The 21,339-nt window shown below is 40.4% G+C and overlaps 1 protein-coding gene across 1 annotated transcript in view; it reads right to left on the bottom strand.

Moving 5' to 3' along the window:
• Positions 1 to 21,339, bottom strand: part of LOC143032873 (ATP-binding cassette sub-family F member 1-like) — a 136,052-nt gene that overhangs the window by 22,941 nt on the left and 91,772 nt on the right. Inside the window, exons 5-7 of the mRNA XM_076198063.1 lie at positions 19,608 to 19,807; positions 10,329 to 10,515; positions 9,778 to 9,906 (exon numbers count right to left, since the gene is read on the bottom strand). Of these exons, the coding sequence (XP_076054178.1) occupies positions 9,778 to 9,906; positions 10,329 to 10,515; positions 19,608 to 19,807 (516 nt within the window). The remainder of the gene's footprint in view (positions 1 to 9,777; positions 9,907 to 10,328; positions 10,516 to 19,607; positions 19,808 to 21,339) is intronic.

Genomic DNA, 21,339 nt, shown 5'->3' with positions numbered 1-21,339 from the left:
CACACTGTCTTCTCATGACTAGAACAGGCAGGTCTCAAACTGAAGCTTAAGAAGTCTTTCCTTCAGAAATACATTTCCTAGGGCATGTCCTTAATTCAAAAGGAATTTCAACTTCGCAGGACAAGGTCAAGGCAGTCATAGATTTTCCACACTCTACTTCTGTAGAACACATAGTTCATTCCTTGGTCTGTCAGGTTTTACAGACATTACATTCAAGGTTACGCTAGTATAGCAGCACCTTTAACATTGCTACTTAAGGACGCACCCTTCAATTGGACACCTGACCAAGAGAAAACCTTTAAGGACTTAAAGAAAGCCTTAACCATGGCATCTGCCCTTGCCTTCCCAAAGCACAAGCTTCCCTTTACAATTTACACCGACACGTTATATACAGGTTTAGGCGCTGTTCTCGTGCAACACCACGACACAAAACTCAGACCAATTGCCTATACAAGCCACACACTTAGCAAGCATGAGTGGAATTACTCAGTCACAGAGATAGAAGCCTTAGCAGTGATATATGCTCTCAAACATTTCAAAGACATCATCCTCGATTACGAAATACACATATACACAGACCATCAACCAATCTTACACCTATTCAAAGGAAAAAATCTTTCTGGGAAACTTGCCTGCTGGTTCCTCACCATACAAGAATTCATGCCTACCTTCAATTTTGTCCAGGGAAGAGTAAATGTAATTGCAGATGCTCTTAGTCACCATATTACGACAATTATTCAAGACCCAATTCCAGTCAATATTACTCATGCGCGCATGGCCGCAGCTCAGAGATCAGATCCTCTTTGGAAACCATGTCATATATTTCCTCGAATCTGCAGACACATTTGACACAAACAACTTTCCTCCACATATTGACAATTACACGCTAGTGGATGACACTCTTTATCAGAAAACAACACTAATGAACAAACAGGAACCCAACAGATCGATGCTCCAACTGGTAGTCCCTACAGATCTCATTCCAGAAGTCTTAAAACTTGAACACGATTCACTGATTGCTGCACACCCTGGCAAGGAGAAATGCGTTACTCAGGCAAGATTGCACTATTTCTGGTTAACAACGAGGAAGGATATACACGCATACATCGATGTTTTCCACTCTTGCGCGAGTCACAAAGGTCATATTAGCAGTCATGTTCCAATTCTAACTTACCCAACACCTTCTAAACCATTCGACACAGTTGCTATTGATCTTCTTAAGTTACCACTTACACATACTGGATTCAGGTACTTCTTTGTCTGTGTCGACCATTTCTCTAGATTCTGTATTCTCGCCCCTCTACCAGACAAGACAGCACAACATGTAGCAGACAATTATTGACAAACTCATATGCCCCTTTACAACACCCAAGACACTAATTTCTGACAATGGAAGCGAGTTCAACAATGAGATTATTTTGCATATTTGCAATTATTTTCAAATCAAGAAATGTAACACTACTGTTTACTATCCTAGTTCAAATGGCCTAGTTGAACACCAGAATAGAAAGATTCTCAATGTTATCAGACATCTTGCTTCTGATCTTCAACCTTCCTAGGATGAACATGTCTCCATGATTCAAGCGTGTTTGAATTCTGCAGTAAATATGTCAATATTGGAGTCACCCCATTTTGTTATTTTTGGCTCAGGTAAACAACTCCCATATGATCTTCTCCTTTCAGACTTACCGTCACGAGTCATCATCACCACCACCATCGACTCATGATGACTCACCACCACCACCAACTCGCTCTCCTCCAGCAACACCTCGGTCAACTCCATCACCACCACTGCCACCACTGCCCACACCATGATGTAATCATGTAGTACTGTACAGTATGTACTGAATGTGTTTTTTTTTACACATTAATGTACACGTGTGTTTATATATTTATTTACAATAAAATAACAGTGTATTGGGCACAATAAGTTTTTTTTTGTATTTTAACCCTCGTTTTCTTTTATAATGGCTAAAAAAACAAAACAAAAAACAAAAAAACTCCGTGTATCCGTCACAGCCGTGGCTCAATTGATCCAGATACAGGAGGGATTACTGTATAAGTATAGAGTCACTGGGACAGTGACGGTAGCGTCGTCGAGCCAATGTGAGGCAGCAGACGATTTCTTTCCAATGTGAAGGTTTCTTCGGAGCTGGCCGGCAACTGTTGTATGAGATTAGACTAGGCTTGGCGAAGAATAAAGAACAAAAACAAAAAGGCTTTTCACTCCAACCCGCCACACAACACCAACAAAGTAAACCTTTGGAGGATTGCCAGACTTTCCTAGCTAAGTTATAAATGGCAAAAGGGGCGTTCCCTACGAAGGAGTACCCAATGAAAAAACATTGAGAAGGGTGGCACTCTTGGGTGTTGCCAAAAAGGGGGTGTTGAGGTGAAGACCGTTGTAGATGACCTTTGACCCTGTTCTTGTCACGTCGACATGGTTTGTTTAGAACAAGGGTTCCCAAACTTTTCAGCTCATCGACCCCCTAGTAAAGTTTAAGATTTTCTATAGACCCCCAAACTATTAATTCACGAATTATGTCAGTTTATTAATATTATTGGTGTTGTTATTGTTATTAATGCTAGTGATATTATTATTATATTTGTTATTATTATTATATGTTATAAATATCATATTTGTTATTATCATAATTATAATTATATTTGTTATTATTACTATCATCACTATCACTATCACTATCATTACTATCAATTATTACTTCTATTATTATAATTATTACTATCATAATTATTTTTATTATTATCATTATAATTTTAGTTATCAAGTGTTATCATCATTATGATTGTTATAATTTTTTTTTATTATTTAATTCTTTACTGTAGTTCTTGTTTGGTCTCGTAAATCACTTATGGTAATTCTAAAGTACTATAGTCACATTTTTCGTGTTTGTGGATTTTACTTATTCTATTCGTTTATTCTTATTTATTTTTATTTTCATCCGTTATAAACGGACCAAATGGCAAGATTCATCAAGGCGACGGCGTTCCAATAAGGATGCAGACACTTTCACATATACATAAACATAAGTGCGCGAAAAACCACCAAGGAAAAAGAAAAACTGATGACCAAGCGCTTTCGTCTATTCAGACATCCTCAGGGTACATAGAAAAGAAAAAGTACACAAGAATATATACAAAGAGTATGAGGTCAGGGAAGGAACCAGGAGAGGTTGCGAGGATCTTATGTCAACCTGACCCGTTCGCGGCAGCGGATGTTTGGGCTACTACTTTTTTCACAATAAAATTGTCTAATTTATACATACCATGACTTAAATTTAAGTTATTGATCAGACTGGATTCTATTATATTTCTCGTCAAATATGACTTATCTTTAACAATTTCTTTAGCACCCTCCCAATTTATACAATGATTAAAATCCCTTAGGTGAATAAATAAGGCATTAGAAATTTGCCCACTCTTGACGCTATACTGATGTTGTTTTAACCTTACTTTTAATTCTTTTCCAGTCTGACCAATATAGCATTTGTCGCAATTTTTACATGGAATTGAATATATACATCCTTCTTCCTTATATGGAGAGTTTTTAATTAAAAGACTTCTAACTGTATTGGAGTTCTTAAATGCCACTTGGATGTTGAAAGTCTTAAGAATATGTGGTAGTTTGACGAAATTCTCGTTGAAAGGCAGTACAAGTAGGTTCTTTACATTAAAAGTTTTACTAGCTTTTTCCTCGTAGAAAGATTTCTTTGCCGATTTATAAGAAATCTCCACGAGGTGCTTAGGATATTTTAATTTTGAAGCTATGTTAGATATTCTTAAGAGTTCATCATCCAAAAACTCCGGACTGCAAATTCTATGGGCTCTCAGAAACATTGATGACAACACTGACATCTTTGTCCTACAATGATGAGACGAATAAAAATGTACGTATGAAAGAACATTGGTGGGTTTTCTATAGACATCAAATTTGAAGGACCTTTCCTTTCTGTAAATCATTACATCAAGGAAAGGTAAATGATTATTTTCTTCTATTTCCATGGTAAATTTAATGGAAGGGACCAAGGCATTGAGTTTAGTTAAGAACAAAGTAGGATCATCATTTGCAGGCCAAATACATAAGATATCATCAATGTATCTGTACCATGTGACAAAATGGGGGAGAATCTTAGGTAATAATTTAGTTTCAAAAAATTCCATGTAAAGATTGCTAAGAACTGGAGAAAGTGGGTTACCCATAGCCATACCAAACTTTTGCTGGAAAAAATTACCGTCAAATACAAAATATGAGTCAACAATGCATAATTTACAGAAAGGAAAGGTCCTTCAAATTTGATGTCTATAGAAAACCCACCAATGTTCTTTCATACGTACATTTTTATTCGTCTCATCATTGCAGGACAAAGATGTCAGTGTCATCAATGTTTCTGAGAGCCCATAGAATTTGCAGTCCGGAGTTTTTGGATGATGAACTCTTAAGAATATCTAACATAGCTTCAAAATTAAAATATCCTAAGCACCTCGTGGAGATTTCTTATAAATCGGCAAAGAAATCTTTCTACGAGGAAAAAGCTAGTAAAACTTTTAATGTAAAGAACCTACTTGTACTGCCTTTCAACGAGAATTTCGTCAAACTACCACATATTCTTAAGACTTTCAACATCCAAGTGGCATTTAAGAACTCCAATACAGTTAGAAGTCTTTTAATTAAAAACTCTCCATATAAGGAAGAAGGATGTATATATTCAATTCCATGTAAAAATTGCGACAAATGCTATATTGGTCAGACTGGAAAAGAATTAAAAGTAAGGTTAAAACAACATCAGTATAGCGTCAAGAGTGGGCAAATTTCTAATGCCTTATTTATTCACCTAAGGGATTTTAATCATTGTATAAATTGGGAGGGTGCTAAAGAAATTGTTAAAGATAAGTCATATTTGACGAGAAATATAATAGAATCCAGTCTGATCAAAGATACATTTGTCAATAACTTAAATTTAAGTCATGGTATGTATAAATTAGACAATTTTATTGTGAAAAAAGTAGTAGCCCAAACATCCGCTGCCGCGAACGGGTCAGGTTGACATTAGATCCTCGCAACCTCTCCTGGTTCCTTTCCTGACCTCATACTCTTTGTATATATTCTTGTGTACTTTTTCTTTTCTATGTACCCTGAGGATGTCTGAATAGACGAAAGCGCTTGGTCATCAGTTTTTCTTTTTCCTTAGTGGTTTTTCCGCATATTTAGAATCACGAGTTTATGTGATTTCTCATGCATAAACATAAGTGTTTTAAAATATTTATAATTTACCAATAGCTTTATAAGTGATATTATATATTCTTTATTACATACATACATGTAATAAAGAATATATAATATCACTAAGTAATATTCAAGCCAATAATATTACACAAGCTCGTCATATTGATGTTCGTTCACTTGGATAAGGAGATGGTTAAGAAAATAATTACATTGATAAGACCGAAATTAGAATATGCTATATCAATGTGGGCACATAGCACAAAGAAAAACACAAGAAAATTAGAACAAATCCAAAGAACAGCGACAAAAATGGCACCCACACTATCAAATATGACATAAGAACAAAGATTGGAGAAATTACAGTTGTCAACATTGGAGCAGAGAAGGGAAAGAGGCGATTTGTTGACCACTTTCAGAATTATGAAAGAGAAACAAGAGGACACGAAAAGAAACTAAAGACAGTTACAGAAGAGGCCTGAAAAAGAATAGTTTCCCACACAGAGTGATCGATGTCTGGAACAAATTGAACAGTGAAACAGTGAATGCCAGAACTATACATGATTTCAAGAATAAACTGGACGTGGAGAGATACAAAAACGGGTCACAACGATATAGCTCCCATCCCGTAAAATACAACTAGGTAAATACACACATACATACATATATATATATATCCTTGACGAAGTCCCACCTTTACCTCGAACCACCCACTCTCTCCATTTCTAATCCTGACACAAGCTCTACTACTCTCATAAAAACTCTTGACAACTCCTAAAAGCTTTCCTCCTATCCCATATATCTGCATAACCTCCCACAGTGCCTTTCTGTCTACCCTATCATAAGCCTTTTCCAGATCCATAAAAGCCCAAAAAACATCCTTCCCCTTTCCTATAGCTTTCTCACATATTTGTCTTACCACAAAGATCTGATCTACACAACCTCTACCCGTCCAAAATCCACACTGTTCCTCACCAATTACTCCCTCTATTCCTCTCCTAATCCTCTCAATCAAGATCCTCCCATAAGCCTTCCCAACTACACTTAACCCCTTCCATACGGTGCCGCATACATAGGCGTCATGAGGAGCAAGTGGATATGCGAGGCTGCCATATCGGCGTCTTGATTATATTTATTGTAATCGCCCCTGCATTTTGACATTCTCTATAAACTGCCCTTAATCACATTCTCTATGGTTTTCAAAATTCACGGGTGAAAGAGAGAATGATTGATATAAGCGGTGACTATATTTTATGATGCGAGTATTATTACGAGTTTACGACACGTCGTACGGCTGGCATTGGCTGCTGCCCGCGAGATTTAACCCCTTCCATACGGTGCCGCCTACGTAGGCGTCATTAAGAGCAAGTGGATTCGCGACGCTGCCATATCGGCATCTTGATTATATTTATTGTAGTCGCCCCTGTGTTTTTACATTCTCCCAAATGTGCCCTGAATCCCATTCTCTGTGGTTTTCAAAATTCGCAGGTGAAAGAGAGAACGATCGATATAAGCGGTGACTATATCTTATGATGCGAGTATTATTACGACACGTCATACGGCTGGCATTGGCTGCTGCCCGCGAGATTTAAGTCCCGTAGTGAAGTGGTTAAGGCCCGTACTGAAGAGGTTAACAAGCTAATCCCTCTGAAACTACTACATTCACACTTGTCCCTTTTTCCCTTGTAAAGAGGAACTATACAGGCACTCCTCCAGTCTTCCGGCACTCTACCCTCTCTCCAGCAAACATTAAATAACGTCACCAGCCAGTCCACCATCACTGTACCTCCTTTTTTTAGACATTCTGCATGGCATCCATCCAGACCAGGTGCCTTACCTGCTTTCATCATCTTAACAACTGCCTTCACTTCATCCTTCCTTATTTCTCCTCCATTTTCCTCACTCATCACTCTCATTTTCTTAGCATTTCCCACTGAAACTATCTTTCCCTCCCTATCCTCCTTCACATTTAGCAACTCCCTAAAATATTCTGCCCATCTTCCCCTTACTGCCTTCTCTTCCATTATCATCTCTCCATCTGCACCTTTTACCTTTTATTCTCTACTTGATTTGCCTCCTCTTCCTCTCTTAATTCCTTTCCAAAACATGTCAGGATTAGAAATGGAGAGAGTGAGTGGTTCGAGGTAAAGGTGGGACTTCGTCAAGGATGCGTTATGTCGCCCTGGCTGTTCAACTTATACATGGATGGGGTAGTGCAAGAGGTAAATGCAAGGGTAGTGGGTCAGGGATTGGAGATGGTTAAAGAAGATGGAGGAAAGTGGAAGGTGAGCCACCTGTTGTTTGCGGACGACACTGCGCTTGTGGCAGGGTCGGAGGAGGGATTGAGGAAGTTGGTGACAGTTTAGGAGAGTATGTGATAGAAGAAAGCTGAAGATAAATGTGGGTAAAAGTAAGGTAATGAGATGTACAAGGGGTGAAAGTGGCAGTAGACTGGAAGTAAGCATTAAGGGAGAGTGACTGGAGGAAGTGGATAGTTTTAGTTTACTTGGGTGCAAATGTGACAGGAAAAGGTGGAGTGAAGGTGGAGGTAGAATGTAGATTGAGAGAAGCGAGTAAATGCCTTGGTGGATTGAAGAGTGTAATGAGGAATAGACATTTGGGAATGGATGTTAACCCCTTCCATACGGTGCCACACACGTAGGCGTCATGAGGAGCAAGTGGATTCGCGACGCTGCCATATCGGAGTCTTGATTATATTTATTGTAGTCGCCCCTGTGTTTTTACATTCTCCCAAATGCGCCCTGAATCCCATTCTCTGTGGTTTTCAAAATTCGCGGGTGAAAGAGAGAACGATCGATATAAGCGGTGACTATATTTTATGATGCGAATATTATTACGACACGTCATACGGCTGGCATTGGCTGCTCCCCGCGAGATTTAAGTCCCGTACTGAAGTGGTTAAGAGGAGACTGTATGAGGAATAGACATTTGGGAATGGATGCTAAGAGGAGACTGTATGAAGGAGTGATTATGCCAACAGCACTGTATGGGGCAGAAACATGGAACATAAGAGAGGAAGAGAGAAGGAGTTTGAATGTGTTTGAGATGAGGTGTCTGAGAAGTATGATGGGGGTTACTAGGCTAAATAGAGTGAGAAATGAGACGGTAAGGAGGAGAACGGGGGTGGAAAGGGAGTGTATATGGGATGGTGCGAGAGGTAACTGCAAGGGTAATGGGTCAGGGATTGGAGATGGTTAAAGAAAATGGAGAAAAGTGGGAGGTGAGCCACCTGTTGTTTGCGGACGACACTGCGCATGTGGTAGGATCGGAGGAGGGATTGAGGAAGTTGGTAACAGAGTTTGGGAGAGTATGTGATAGAAGAAAGCTAAAGACAAATGTGGGTAAAAGTAAGGTGATGAGATGTACAAGGGGTGAAAGTGGCAGTAGACTGGAAGTGAGCATTAAGGGAGAGCGACTGGAGGAAGTGGATAGTTTTAGATACATGGGTGCAAATGTGGCAGGAAAAGGTGGAGGTAGAATGTAGATTGAGAGAAGCGAGTAAATGCCTTGGTGGATTAAAGAGTGTAATGAGGAATAGACATTTGGGAATGGATGCTAAGAGGGGACTGTATGAAGGAGTGATTGTGCCAACAGCACTGTATGGGGCAGAAACATGGAACATAAGAGAGGAAGAGAGAAGGAGTTTGAATGTGTTTGAGATGAGGTGTCTGAGAAGTATGATGGGGGTTACTAGGCTGGATAGAGTGAGAAATGAGGAGGTGAGGAGGAGAACAGGGGTGGAAAAGGAGCTGGGAGGTAGGGTTGATGAAAGAATATTAGGATGGTTTGGACACATGGAAAGAATGAGTGAAAAAAGACTAGCAAAAGAGGTATGGAAGGCAGATGTGGAGGGAGTGAACATGAAGGGACGTCCTAGGATGAGGTGGATGGATGGGGTGAAGGGGGCTTTGGGGAAGAGGGGAATGTCTGTTGAGGAAGGACAGGAGAGGACAGAAGACAGGGGTGAATGGAGAATGGTTGTATATAGATGATGTTGTGATTGCATGAGGTGGAATGGGCGGGGGGATGGGGGGTGAGGTAGTATGTGTGAGCAAAATTTAACGCAGCCCGAAGGGAGTTCTCCCCGTCCTCTCCTTTTATGCAATGGGGGGATGGAGAGGGGGGGTCGCCGATTTAATGAAGCGGCCTTGCTGTGGATGTGCTGTGTCTTGCGACACTGCTTCTGACCCAGGGCAGTGGACAAGGTGCAGGGATGACCCGTCATCCAGGAGGTGCTCAGATAAGAGGGAGGGTGGAAATGATTTTATGCCTTTCCCTTTTTGGCTACCTCCCTTGTAAGGGGGAAAAAGCCTTGGTATATGTATGTGTATATATATATATGTGTATATATATATGTGTATATATATATATGTGTATATATATGTGTATATATATATATATATATATATATATATATGAAGATATGGTTTCATGTCAAACTTTCCCTATCATATATATATATATATATATATATATATATATATATATATATATATATATATATAAAACCTTACCTTCTTAAATGTGGAGTAGTTTCCCTTGTAGTAGAACAGTTTCAGCTGATCCAAATGGATGATGTCAGTGCACACATTGTCAAGGAAGGACTGGTCATGGGAAACAATGAGTAGAGTCTTCTTCCAGCCCTATAAACCAGTTATCATTAGTGCAACAGGATCTCTTTCTATTAGTTCATTTTGCATGTTCTCATAAAAAACAATTTGGAATATGATAACCAACAATTTTATGTATATCCACTGTGCACCAAAATCCTCTACTGCATACACTCATATGTTCACATTATGACCTGAAGAACAATTCAGTACACTCCTTTAACAAGTAAATTAATAATTTAGATAAATATAAAACTAAATCTCTCTCCAAAGTGTATCACCATGCCAATGTTAACTGAGTCAGCCTTAACACTTTCATTATAATTTGCATTGTTGTGACTATCCAAACCTACATTGTACAAGTGACAGAACCTCCTGGCATACTCAATCATTCTCCCTAAGAATGAAAAAGATCACATCAAGTATGCACCAGTTACCTAATCACTGCCACGCACCTGCAAGTAATTGTCAAGCCAGATGACAGCGTTCAAGTCAAGATGATTGGTAGGTTCATCAAGCATGAGCAAGGTAGGTTCCATAAAGAGTGCTCGAGCAAGTGACACACGCATCCTCCAGCCTCCAGAGAAGTTTTTGGTGGCTCTCCCCTGCATCTCTTTTGTAAAACCAAGACCTGCCAAGATTCTGTGAAAACAAACATACAATATACATTCAGATACTATTTCTCAAACTTTGGAGGTAGTATTTATGCATAATAAGAATTGATACTAATAAAAAATTAATTATTTGTTGTATTACTTCACCATGTGGAACAAGGAGGATGGGAGGAAAGAGAAGGAAGGGTAGTGAGTGGTGGGATGAGGAAACAAAGAAAGTTGTAGAAGAGAAGAAGCGAGCTTTCACAGATTGGTTACAAAATAGGACAAGAGAACCATATAAGAGGTACAAAGAAAAGAGAAGTAAAACATAAGATAAAGGAGGCAAAGAGGAGAGCAGATGTGAAATGGGGTAAGAGCATGACAGAAAATTTTGAAAGCAATAAAAAGCTGTTTTGGAAAGATATTATGAGAGGAAGAGGAGACGAATCAAGTAGAAAAGAAAAGGCAAAAGGTGCAAACGGTGAGATGATAATGGAAGAGAAGGCAGTCGACGAATGGAATAAACTTAGTAACAATGTAGTAAGCGCTGAAACTATCAGTTGTATTAAGAGACGATTAGACAACTTTATGGATGAGGATGACAGGTGGTGATGGATATGGAGGTGCCTAGTGTAGGCCTTATCTTGCAGTCTCCTTCATTCTTATGTTCTTAACCCCACCTACCGGTACTCACGATGACAGACTCTCGACCTTCCCCATCTTCTATGACACTTCAAGCCACTGTCAACAACATTCTGCAAGTACTTTTTCTGGACACAGGCTCTCCCGTAAATGTCATGTCAAAACTTGCTTTCGACCAATTTAGGTTCAGAGACCATAGGGTTAATTCTAGAACCCACAGACATCATTCTAGTAAACATAGACAGAGTCCCCTTCCCCATCATTGGCAAGATTGACTTCGACATCTCCCTGCATGGAAACTGCCCTCCCATTACCACGACAGTATATGTAGCTGAAGTTGTATTTCATGCAGTCATTCTTATAGGATTGACATGGATGCAAGACAATCACAACCATCTACCCTGCTAAACATGGTAATGGTTACAATAACCATTTCATACCTGCTCTGAACACAGCCAACACGCATGCCTAAACACCAAACACGCATGTCACAAACATTCACATGGCCAAGCAACAGCATGAAACACATAAAACAAACATTGAAACAAACACACAAGTGACACTCACTGCAGACACGCCAACTTCCACCACTCACCCAGGTATCAGTGTTGCAAGACACAGCACATCCACAGCAAGGCCACTTCATTACATCGGCAACCCCCACCTCTAGATCCCCTCATGCAGAAAAGGAGAAGACGGGGAGAAATCCCTTCGGGCTGCGTCACATTTTTTTCACACGTACTACCCCCATCTCCCAAGCAATTCCACCTCGTGCATCACATCATACATATACAACCATTTTCCATTCACCCCTGTCTTCTGTCCTCTCCCGTCCTTCCTCAACAGACATTCCTCTGTCCCCCACAAAGCCCCTTTCACCCCATCCATCCATCTCATCCTAGGTTGCCCCCTCATGCTCACTCCCTCCACATCTGCCTTCCATACCTTTTTTACTAGTCTTTCTTCACTCAATCTTTCCATGTGTCCAAACCATCCCAATACTCTTTCATCCACCCTATCTCCCAACTACATTACCACCCCTGCTCTCCTCTTCACCTCATTTCTCACCCTATCCAGCCTAGTAACCCCTATCATACTTCTCAGACACCTCATCTCAAACACATTCAAACTCCTTCTCTCATCCTCTCTTTTGTTCCATGTTTCTGCCCCATACAGTCTCCTCTTAGCATCCATTCCCAAATGTCTTTTTCTCATTACACTTTTTAATCCACCAAGGTATTTACTTGCTTCTCTCAATCACATTCTACCTCCACCTCCACTCCTCCCTTTCCTGCCACATTCACACCCAAGTATCTAAAACTATCCACTTCCTCCAGTCACATACATACATACATATGAAAAAGGTGGAAAAAGAGAGTCACGGGTCTCGTTCCGAGTTTATTCCTGACCGGTTTTGCTTGTAGCTTCCTCTGAAGAAGCTACAGGAATAAACTCGGAACGAGACCCTGACTCTCTTTTTCCACCTTTTTCAACTTGTCACAATGTCTCAACATACATACATATACCAAGGCTCTTCTCCCCCTTACCAGGGGGGTAGCCAAAAAGGACAAGGCACAAAAACATTCCCACCCATTTCATCCCCAAAAACATTCCACACCCCTCCACCCTCCCTCCCATCTTAGCACCTCCTAGATGACGGGTCATCCCTGTACCCTGTCCACTGCCCTGGGTCAGAAGCAGTGTCGCAGGACACAGCACATCCACAGCAAGGCCGCTTCATTAAATCGGCGACCCCCCCTCTCCGTCCCCCCATATATAAAGGAGAGGACGGGGAGAACTCCCTTCGGGCTGCGTCAAAAATTTTTGCTCACACACACTACCTCACCCACCCCATTCCCCCGTCCAATCCACCTCATGCATCACAACATTTTCCATATACAACCATTCTCCATTCACCCCTGTCTTCTGTCCTCTCCCATCCTTCCTCAACAGACATTCCCCTCTTCCCCAAAGCCCTTTTCACCCCATCCATCCATCTCATCCTAGGACATCCCCTCATGTTCACTCCCTCCACATCTGCCTTCCATACCTCCTTTACTAGTCTTTCTTCACTCATTCTTTCCATGTGTCCAAACCATCCTAATACTCTTTCATCCACCCTATCTCCCAGCTCCCTTTCCACCCCTGTTCTCCTCCTCACTTCCTCATTTCTCACTCTATCTAGCCTAGTAACCCCCACCATACTTCTCAGACACTTCATCTCAAACACATTCAAGTTCCTTCTCTCTTCCTCTCTCATGTTCCATGTTTCTGCTCCATACAGTGCTGTTGGCACAATCACTCCTTCATACAGTCTCCTCTTAGCATCCATTCCCAGATTCCTATTCCTCATTACACTTTTTAAACCACCAAGACATTTACTCGCTTCTCTCAATCTACATTCTACCTCCACCTTCACTCCACCTTTTCCTGCCACATTTGCACCCAAATATCTAAAACTATCCACTTCCTCCAGCTGCTCTCCCTTAATGCTCACTTCCAGATTACTGCCACTTTCACCCCTTGTACACCTCATCACCTTACTTTTACCCACATTTATCTTCAGCTTTCTTCTATCACACACTCTCCCAAACTCTGTCATCGGCTTCCTCAATCCCTCCTCCGATCCTGCCACAAGCGCAGTGTCGTCCGCAAACAACAGGTGGCTTACCTCCCACTTTTCTCCATTTTCCTTAACCATCTCCAATCCCTGACCCACTACCCTTGCATTCACCTCTCGCATCACCCCATCCATGTATAAGTTGAACAGCCAGGGTGACATAACGCATCCCTGACGAAGTCCTACCTTTACCTCAAACCACTCACTCTCTCCATTTCTAATCCTGACACAAGCTCTACTACTCTCATAAAAACTCTTGACAGCTCCTAGAAGCTTTCCTCCTATCCCATATATGCGCATAACCTCACACAGTGCCTTTCTGTCTACCCTGTCGTAAGCCTTTTCCAGATCCATAAAGGCCCAGAAAACATCCTTCCCCTTACCTATAGCTTTCTCACATATCTGTCTTACCACAAAGATCTGATCTACACAACCTCTACCTGTCCTAGACCCACACTGTTCCTCACCAATTACTCCCTCTGTTCCTCTCCTAATCCTCTCAATCAAGATCGTCTCATATGCCTTCCCAACTACACTTAACAAGCTAATCCCTCTGAAACTACTACATTCACACTTGTCCCCCTTTCCCTTGTAAAGTGGAACTATACAGGCACTCCTCCAGTCCTCTGGCACTCTACCTTCTCTCCAGCAAACATTAAATAACCTCACCAACCAGTCCACCACTATACCTCCTTTTTTTTAGACATTCTGCATGGCATCCATCCAGACCAGGTGCCTTACCTGCTTTCATCATCTTAACAACTGCCTTCACTTCATCCTTCCTTATTTCTCCTCCATTTTCCTCACTCATCACGGTCATTTTCTTAGCATTTCCTACTGCAGCTATTTTTCCCTCCCTATCCTCCTTCACATTTAGCAACTCCCTAAAATATTCTGCCCATCTTCCCCTCACTGCCTTCTCTTCCATTATCATCTCTCCATCTGCACCTTTTACCTTTTCATCTCTACTTGATTCGCTTCCTCTTCCTCTCTTAATTTCTTTCCAAAACATCTTTTTATTACTTTCAAAATTTCCTGTCATACTCTCACCTCACTTCATATCTGCTCTCCTCTTTGCCTCCTTTACCTTTTGCTTTACTTCTCTTTTCTTTTCTTTGTACCTCTCATATGACTCCCTCGTCCTATTTTGTAACCAGTCTGTGAAAGCTTGCTTCTTCTCTTCTACAACCTTCTTTGTTTCCTCATCCCACCATTCACTACCCTTTCTTCTATTTCCTCCTGTCCTTCTTGTTCCACACACCATCTTTGTACACTTTGTGACTCCCTCCTTGAACCATCCCCATTCCTCCTCCACACCTAGCTCTACTCTATCCTTCACTCCCTCCCACTCCTCCTTCAGCTTCCTCTTATACTCCCTCTCCTTTTCCTTTTCATTTAATGAGTTTACTCTAAGCACCTCCCTACCTTTTGTTCCTTTCCTCTTCCTCCATCTATCATCCACTCTCAACTTACCTTCCACCAAAAAATGATCTGATATTCCCCCACCCTCTCCCCTTAACACATGTACATCCTTAACCCCTTCCATACGGTGCCGCACAAGTAGGCGTCATGGGGAGCGAGTGTATTCGCGAGGCTGCCATATCGGCGTCTTGATTATATTTATTGTAGTCGCCCCTCCATAATGACATTCTTTCTAATTCTTTTGTAATCGCATTTTCTATGGTTATCAAAATTCACGGGTGAAGAGAGAACGATCGATATAAGCGGTGACTATATTTTATGATGCGAGTATTATTACGACACGTCGTACGGCTGGCATTGGCTGCTGCCACCGAGATCTAAGTCCATGACGCCTACGTGTGCGGCACCGTATGGAAGGGGTTAACTCTTTCTATCATAATCCTATTTACCACTACATAGTCCAGTAACGCTCTATCTACCACCCTTCCATCCACCACCCTCTCCCATGTGTACTTATGCTTGACTTTCTTCCGAAACACTGTATTTGCTATCATCAACTCTTTCTAAACACATTTCCACCATCAACTCTCCACGATTCTTTCCTGGAACTCCACATTTCCCAACCACTCCATCAATTGGATAATTTCCTACCCTAGTATTAAGGTCTCCCGGTACTATTACCTTGATATTTCTCCCTAAATCCTCTATGCACTCATTTAAAATATATATATATATAGATACACACACACAGTCAACTCTCAATTAATATGAGTTTAACCAACGCACTTTTGATTTAACATGAGTTAATTTTTAAGGATTTTTTTTTAAATAACAAGAATTTTGATTTAACACATTTTGAATTTGGCGGTAGGAGCACCAAGACAGAGGGCCTCCGCGCAGTCAGTCTCCTGTGCTCTGGTTTGATCTCGGTCTGAAGTTAGCCCACACTGTGTGTGGAAGTGTCTGTGCACAAGTTACAGTGAAATGAATAATTTAGTTGGAGATTGTAAACTCTTGTTTTCTGTTCTATACCAAAACAAAAAAGAAAATGGTGTCACCAACCCACAATTAATGGTAAACTAATTTTTAAATGTATGGACCATGATTATAAGTAATAAAAGCTTAATAAATTGTTACAGAGAAATGAGTAATTTAGTTAAGAGATTGTAAACTCTTGTTTACTGTTCTACACCAAAACAAAAAAGAAAATGGTGTCACCAACCCACAATTAATGGTAAACTAATTTTTAAATATATGGACCATGATTATAAGTCATAAAAGCTTGAAAAATTATTAAAGAGAAATGAATAATTTAGTTAGAGATTGTAAACACTCGTTTTCTGTTCTACACCAAAACAAAAAAGAAAACTGTCACCAACCCACAATTAATGGTAAACTAATTTTTAAATGTATGGACCGTGATTATACGTCATAAAAGCTTGAAAAATTGTTACAGAGAAATGAATAATTTAGAGATTGTAAAGTCTCGTTTTCTGTTCTACAAATGCCCGGGAGTCGAAGGAAGAGGCAAGTGAAGCGGAGAGTGGCTGGTGACGAGTGCACACATAGAATAAATAACTGTACAACAAATAAATACAAAGAATGTGTGTTTTTGTTGTTTCTGTACCCTACAAATGTATTAATGTGTTTGTTCAAGTTCAGAGTAACATAATCCCAAAATAGACAAGACTTTCCCAGTGTCCAGGAACCTAACCCCCACTATTACCATTATTTCCTACGTTTAACTAACATGATTTTGATTAACTTGACGTCTCCAGGAACATAACCCTCATGTTAATTGTGAGTTGACTGTACATATACATACATACACACACATGTGTATGTTAGACAGATTGAACATTTTTAGAAGCTCTGCCTTGGGATTCGAACCCTGACCTATGCGTCCATTATCATGAAGTCGAGACGCTAGCCGCTGAGCTACGTGCGATGGTTCAAAAGGACTGTACAAGTCCCCGACCATGCTTCACGTAACATCAGAAGACCTAGTCTCATTTTCATCTAATCCCCATATAAGGCAAGCCCTCCGACAAGTTATGGTCAGGGACTTGTACAGTCCTTTTGAACCATCGCATGTAGCTCAGTCGCTTGCATCTTGACTTCATGATTATGGACGCACAGGTCAGGGTTCGAATACCATGGCAGAGCTTCTAAAAGTGTTCAATCTGTCTTTAACATACAATTATATATGATGAATGAAGTATAACTCCAATCCATTAGGGTATCCCAAAATAGTCCCTAAAGTATTGGCTGCCTGTTACCTTGTAGTTAATACCCCAGTATGGGAATATACTATTCATGCAAAAACTTTTACCACACTCAACTCCTTTATTTATACCTTTGACTTTGGCTACCCCTTTTTAAGAGGGAAAAACCCCTTGGTATATGTAACTCCTTTATCCCATACATCAGCAACAAACTCCATAACGCCTGTCATACACCTACAAATCCCTAAAATTTCAAGAGATCATTACCCTTTGCCAAAAACTTCTCACATATATTACTACAAAAATCTACACACCCTCTTCCTAAACTAATACTGCTCTTTCCTAATTACTCCCTGTTCCCCTACTAATCCTCTCAGTTAACCTCTATATGTCTTACCAATAACGCTTGACAGACTGGTTCCTCTAAAACTATTGCATTCATACTTATCCCCTTGTCCCTTGTATAATGGAACTAAATATACTTAGCCCACTAGTATATTTCCTTCTCATAAGTACACAATAAACAATTTCATTGGCCTTACCACTATAACTATTCCTTACTTTATTACACACATCACAAGACTACCACCTAACCAAAGTGCTTTACCAGTTTTCATCTCTCAATGCTCTTTGTGTATCTTTTCCTATGGTATTATTATTTGCCAATCCCACCTCATTCATTTACCACACATCTTGTATTGTCACAATCAAACCCTCTCTATCCTCCTCTACATTCAATAGCTCCTAAAAATATTCTACCTATCTCCCCCTTACTGCCTTCATTTCCATTATCATATTTGTACACTTTAGCATCTCTTCTTTGAAACATACACATTTATCCTTCACTACATCCCATACTTCTCTCAGCTTTGCCTGGTTTTCTTTTTCTTTCCCATTCAATTTCTTTATCTTCAGCTTTTATTTACCTCTTTCACATTTCTTTCTTCATCTAACTTCTATTCTCAATTTCACTTCCACCAGATATCTGATAATTCACTGCCCTTTCCACATTTTCATCCAATATTCTTCCAACCCTCCTTTTGGGCACCACTCCATAGTCCATGAACACTGACCCAACTACCTTCCTACCAACCACCCTGGCCCACATATGCTTGACTTTCTTCTTAAACATTAGTGTGCTACCATATTTTCTTTCTCAATGCACATCTCTCTCTTGTAGGTATGGAAGGCAGATGTGGAGGGAGTAAACATGAGGGGACATCCTAGGAAGAGGTGGATGGATGGGGTGAAGGGGGCTTTGGGGAAGAGGGGAATGTCTGTTGAGGAAGGACGGGAGAGGACAGAAGACAGGGGTGAATGGAGAATGGTTGTATATGGATGATGATGTGATGCATGAGGTGGAATGGGTGGGGGGATGGGGGGTGAGGTAGTATGTGTGAGCAAATTTTGACGCAGCCTGAAGGGATTTCTCCCCGTCTTCTCCTTTATGCATGGGGGGACGGAGAGGGGGGCTCGTCGATTTAATGAAGCGGCCTTGCTGTGGATGTGCTGTGTCTTGCGACACTGCTTCTGACCCAGGGCAGTGGACAAGGTGTGGGGATGACCCGTCATCCAGGAGGTGCTAAGATGAGAGGGAGGGTGGAGGGGTGTGGACTGTATTCAGGGATGGAATGGGTGGGAGTGATTTTATGCCTTTTCCTTTTTGGCTACCTCCCTTGTAAGGGGGAAAAAGCCTTGGTATATGTATGTATGTATGTATCTCTCTCTTATCATTCCTTCCTATCATCCATTCCTCCCTACTACTCCATACATCTGATCATCTCCAACTATAGCAAAAGACCCACCAAAACTATTACATTCACATTTCTTCCAAATTTTTCTACATTTAAAATAAATGCAAAATGCTTCCCTTTCCTCACTACTTATCATGAACATATGCAATGAAAAAAAATGCTCTCATCTCCCATTCCAATCTCCCTTTTAATCGCATTTTCCTTGGCGACGCTTCTCTCCACCAAGCATTTACATATCTCCCTGTCTTTTCTATTTCTGCACAAGGGGGTGGTGAAGTGGGGGTTGCTGATTAAGTGATGTGCCCTTGCTGTGGATGTACAGTGTCTTGCTGCACTGCATTTGACCTAGGGCAGTTGGCAGATGCAGGGATGACCTGCCATCCATGAGGAGCTGCAATGGGAGGGGTAGAGGGAGTGGAAGATAGATCACTTACCAACAGTGCAAATAAAACTTTACACTAATCTCTTTCCTCACCTTCTTGCTTTTGGTTCAGCTTTATCTGCACCTATGGCTTTCAGTTCTTCATAAACTTCTTGTAAACGATCCATATCTACAGTCTTGTTCTTCTTCTTCATGTTAGCTTCTAATTCATCCCTCTCATTGATGAGCTCTGTTCGTTTCTTGTCTGCCTGCAGGACAACATCGATGGCTGCGGTGTCATCAGCAACCACTTCCTGTTTGTTACAAATTTATCACATGTAAAGTAGTCTAAGGCAGAAAAACAAAAACAAACACACACACATACAATGCACACCATATTTGTCTAAACAGTGATACAACTGACTGAAGAGGGAGAGAATGTGATGGGGAAGGAAATGAAGGGTGGAGGAAAAGGGGGATAGAGGAGCAAATGGAAAGACAGTAAAGAGAGAGAGACAAAGAGAGATAAAAGGAGTCAGAAGGTATGAGGTAAAGGACAGAAGGGCAATGAGGAGGAGGAGGAAGATTATGAGAAGGTTAAAATTCATTGCATGCACTAGCTTTGGACAACAGAAACTTTAATTACAGTTTTCAAACAATTCAAAAGAAAGACTTTGTCTATGCTTCGGTTCCAAACAATATGCAAAACAATCACCTCACATGTAATAAAAAATAAACCAGAGTAATAAAAGGTTGAACCAAAACCATCCTCAATAGGACACCTACACACAGAAACAAATCCTCTCAATAGAATATCATGTGAAAATGATAGGTACAGGTAGTTCTTAATTTTTTAAATATATACTAAGAGTAATTGTAAAAAATAAATAAATAAATATAATAAAAATAATAACTGCACAAACTAAATAGGGAAGGGGAAGACAAAAAGGTGCTGTCATATTTTGTCATTGAAATTCGAATCGTTTGTTTGTTTGCGCATCATACTCTGTCTGTCTGTCTGTCTGGCTACGTCGTTTGTTTTGGTTGCGCGTCATACTGGGTGAACTGTAGAGGAAGCTGACTAGCTACGTTGTCGCATTCTGTCTGGGACCGGTTAGAGAAACAGTCGTGACTCTCCTCGTAAGTTGCTTCCTTCCCTTACTTGTTCAATTATGTGGTCTACTCATATGATGAGTCCTATATGTTCATTATATATGTATATATTATGTAAACTATACAGTATATTGTAATGTATTTCCAGGTGTTCTAGTTGATTAAAGCTTGGGAGTAGCTACCAAGTCTTATTATGACAATCTAATCAACTAGAATACGAGGATGTGTGTGGATTACTCACAAACTGTGAATTTATACACAGAGCTAGACGCTTATCCATTGCCAAGAATAGACACTATGGTGAATGAACTATCAGCATACCATGTGTTCTCAACTTTTGACTTAAAAAGCGCATATCACCAAATTCCGCTGAAAGAATCGGACAAGAAATACACAGCCTTTGAGGCCAATGGACGCCTCTATAAATTTTGTAGGGTTCCGTTCGGAGTGACAAATGGGGTAGCTGTCTTTCAACGAACCATGGATAAGCTTGTGAAAGAAGAAAACTTACAATGTGCATTTCCATATCTTGACAATACAGACGCTCCTCAACTTACGTTTTAGATACGTTCCGAACGGCCGAACTTAAGTTGAAAATGAACGTAAGTTGTTACTGTACTATACATCCGTAAATTCTATTACCGTATCTTATAAAACACCCCTAAATCATTAATTATACACATAACATTGTAAAATAATAACATTAATTTCAAATAAATTAAATTCAAGCAAC

This window comes from Oratosquilla oratoria, chromosome 14, assembly GCF_046742065.1.
Source record: "Oratosquilla oratoria isolate Oo_2021 chromosome 14, ASM4674206v1, whole genome shotgun sequence".
In the NCBI taxonomy this organism is placed as follows: domain Eukaryota; kingdom Metazoa; phylum Arthropoda; class Malacostraca; order Stomatopoda; family Squillidae; genus Oratosquilla; species Oratosquilla oratoria.
This window is presented reverse-complemented; position numbering and strand designations above follow the sequence as displayed.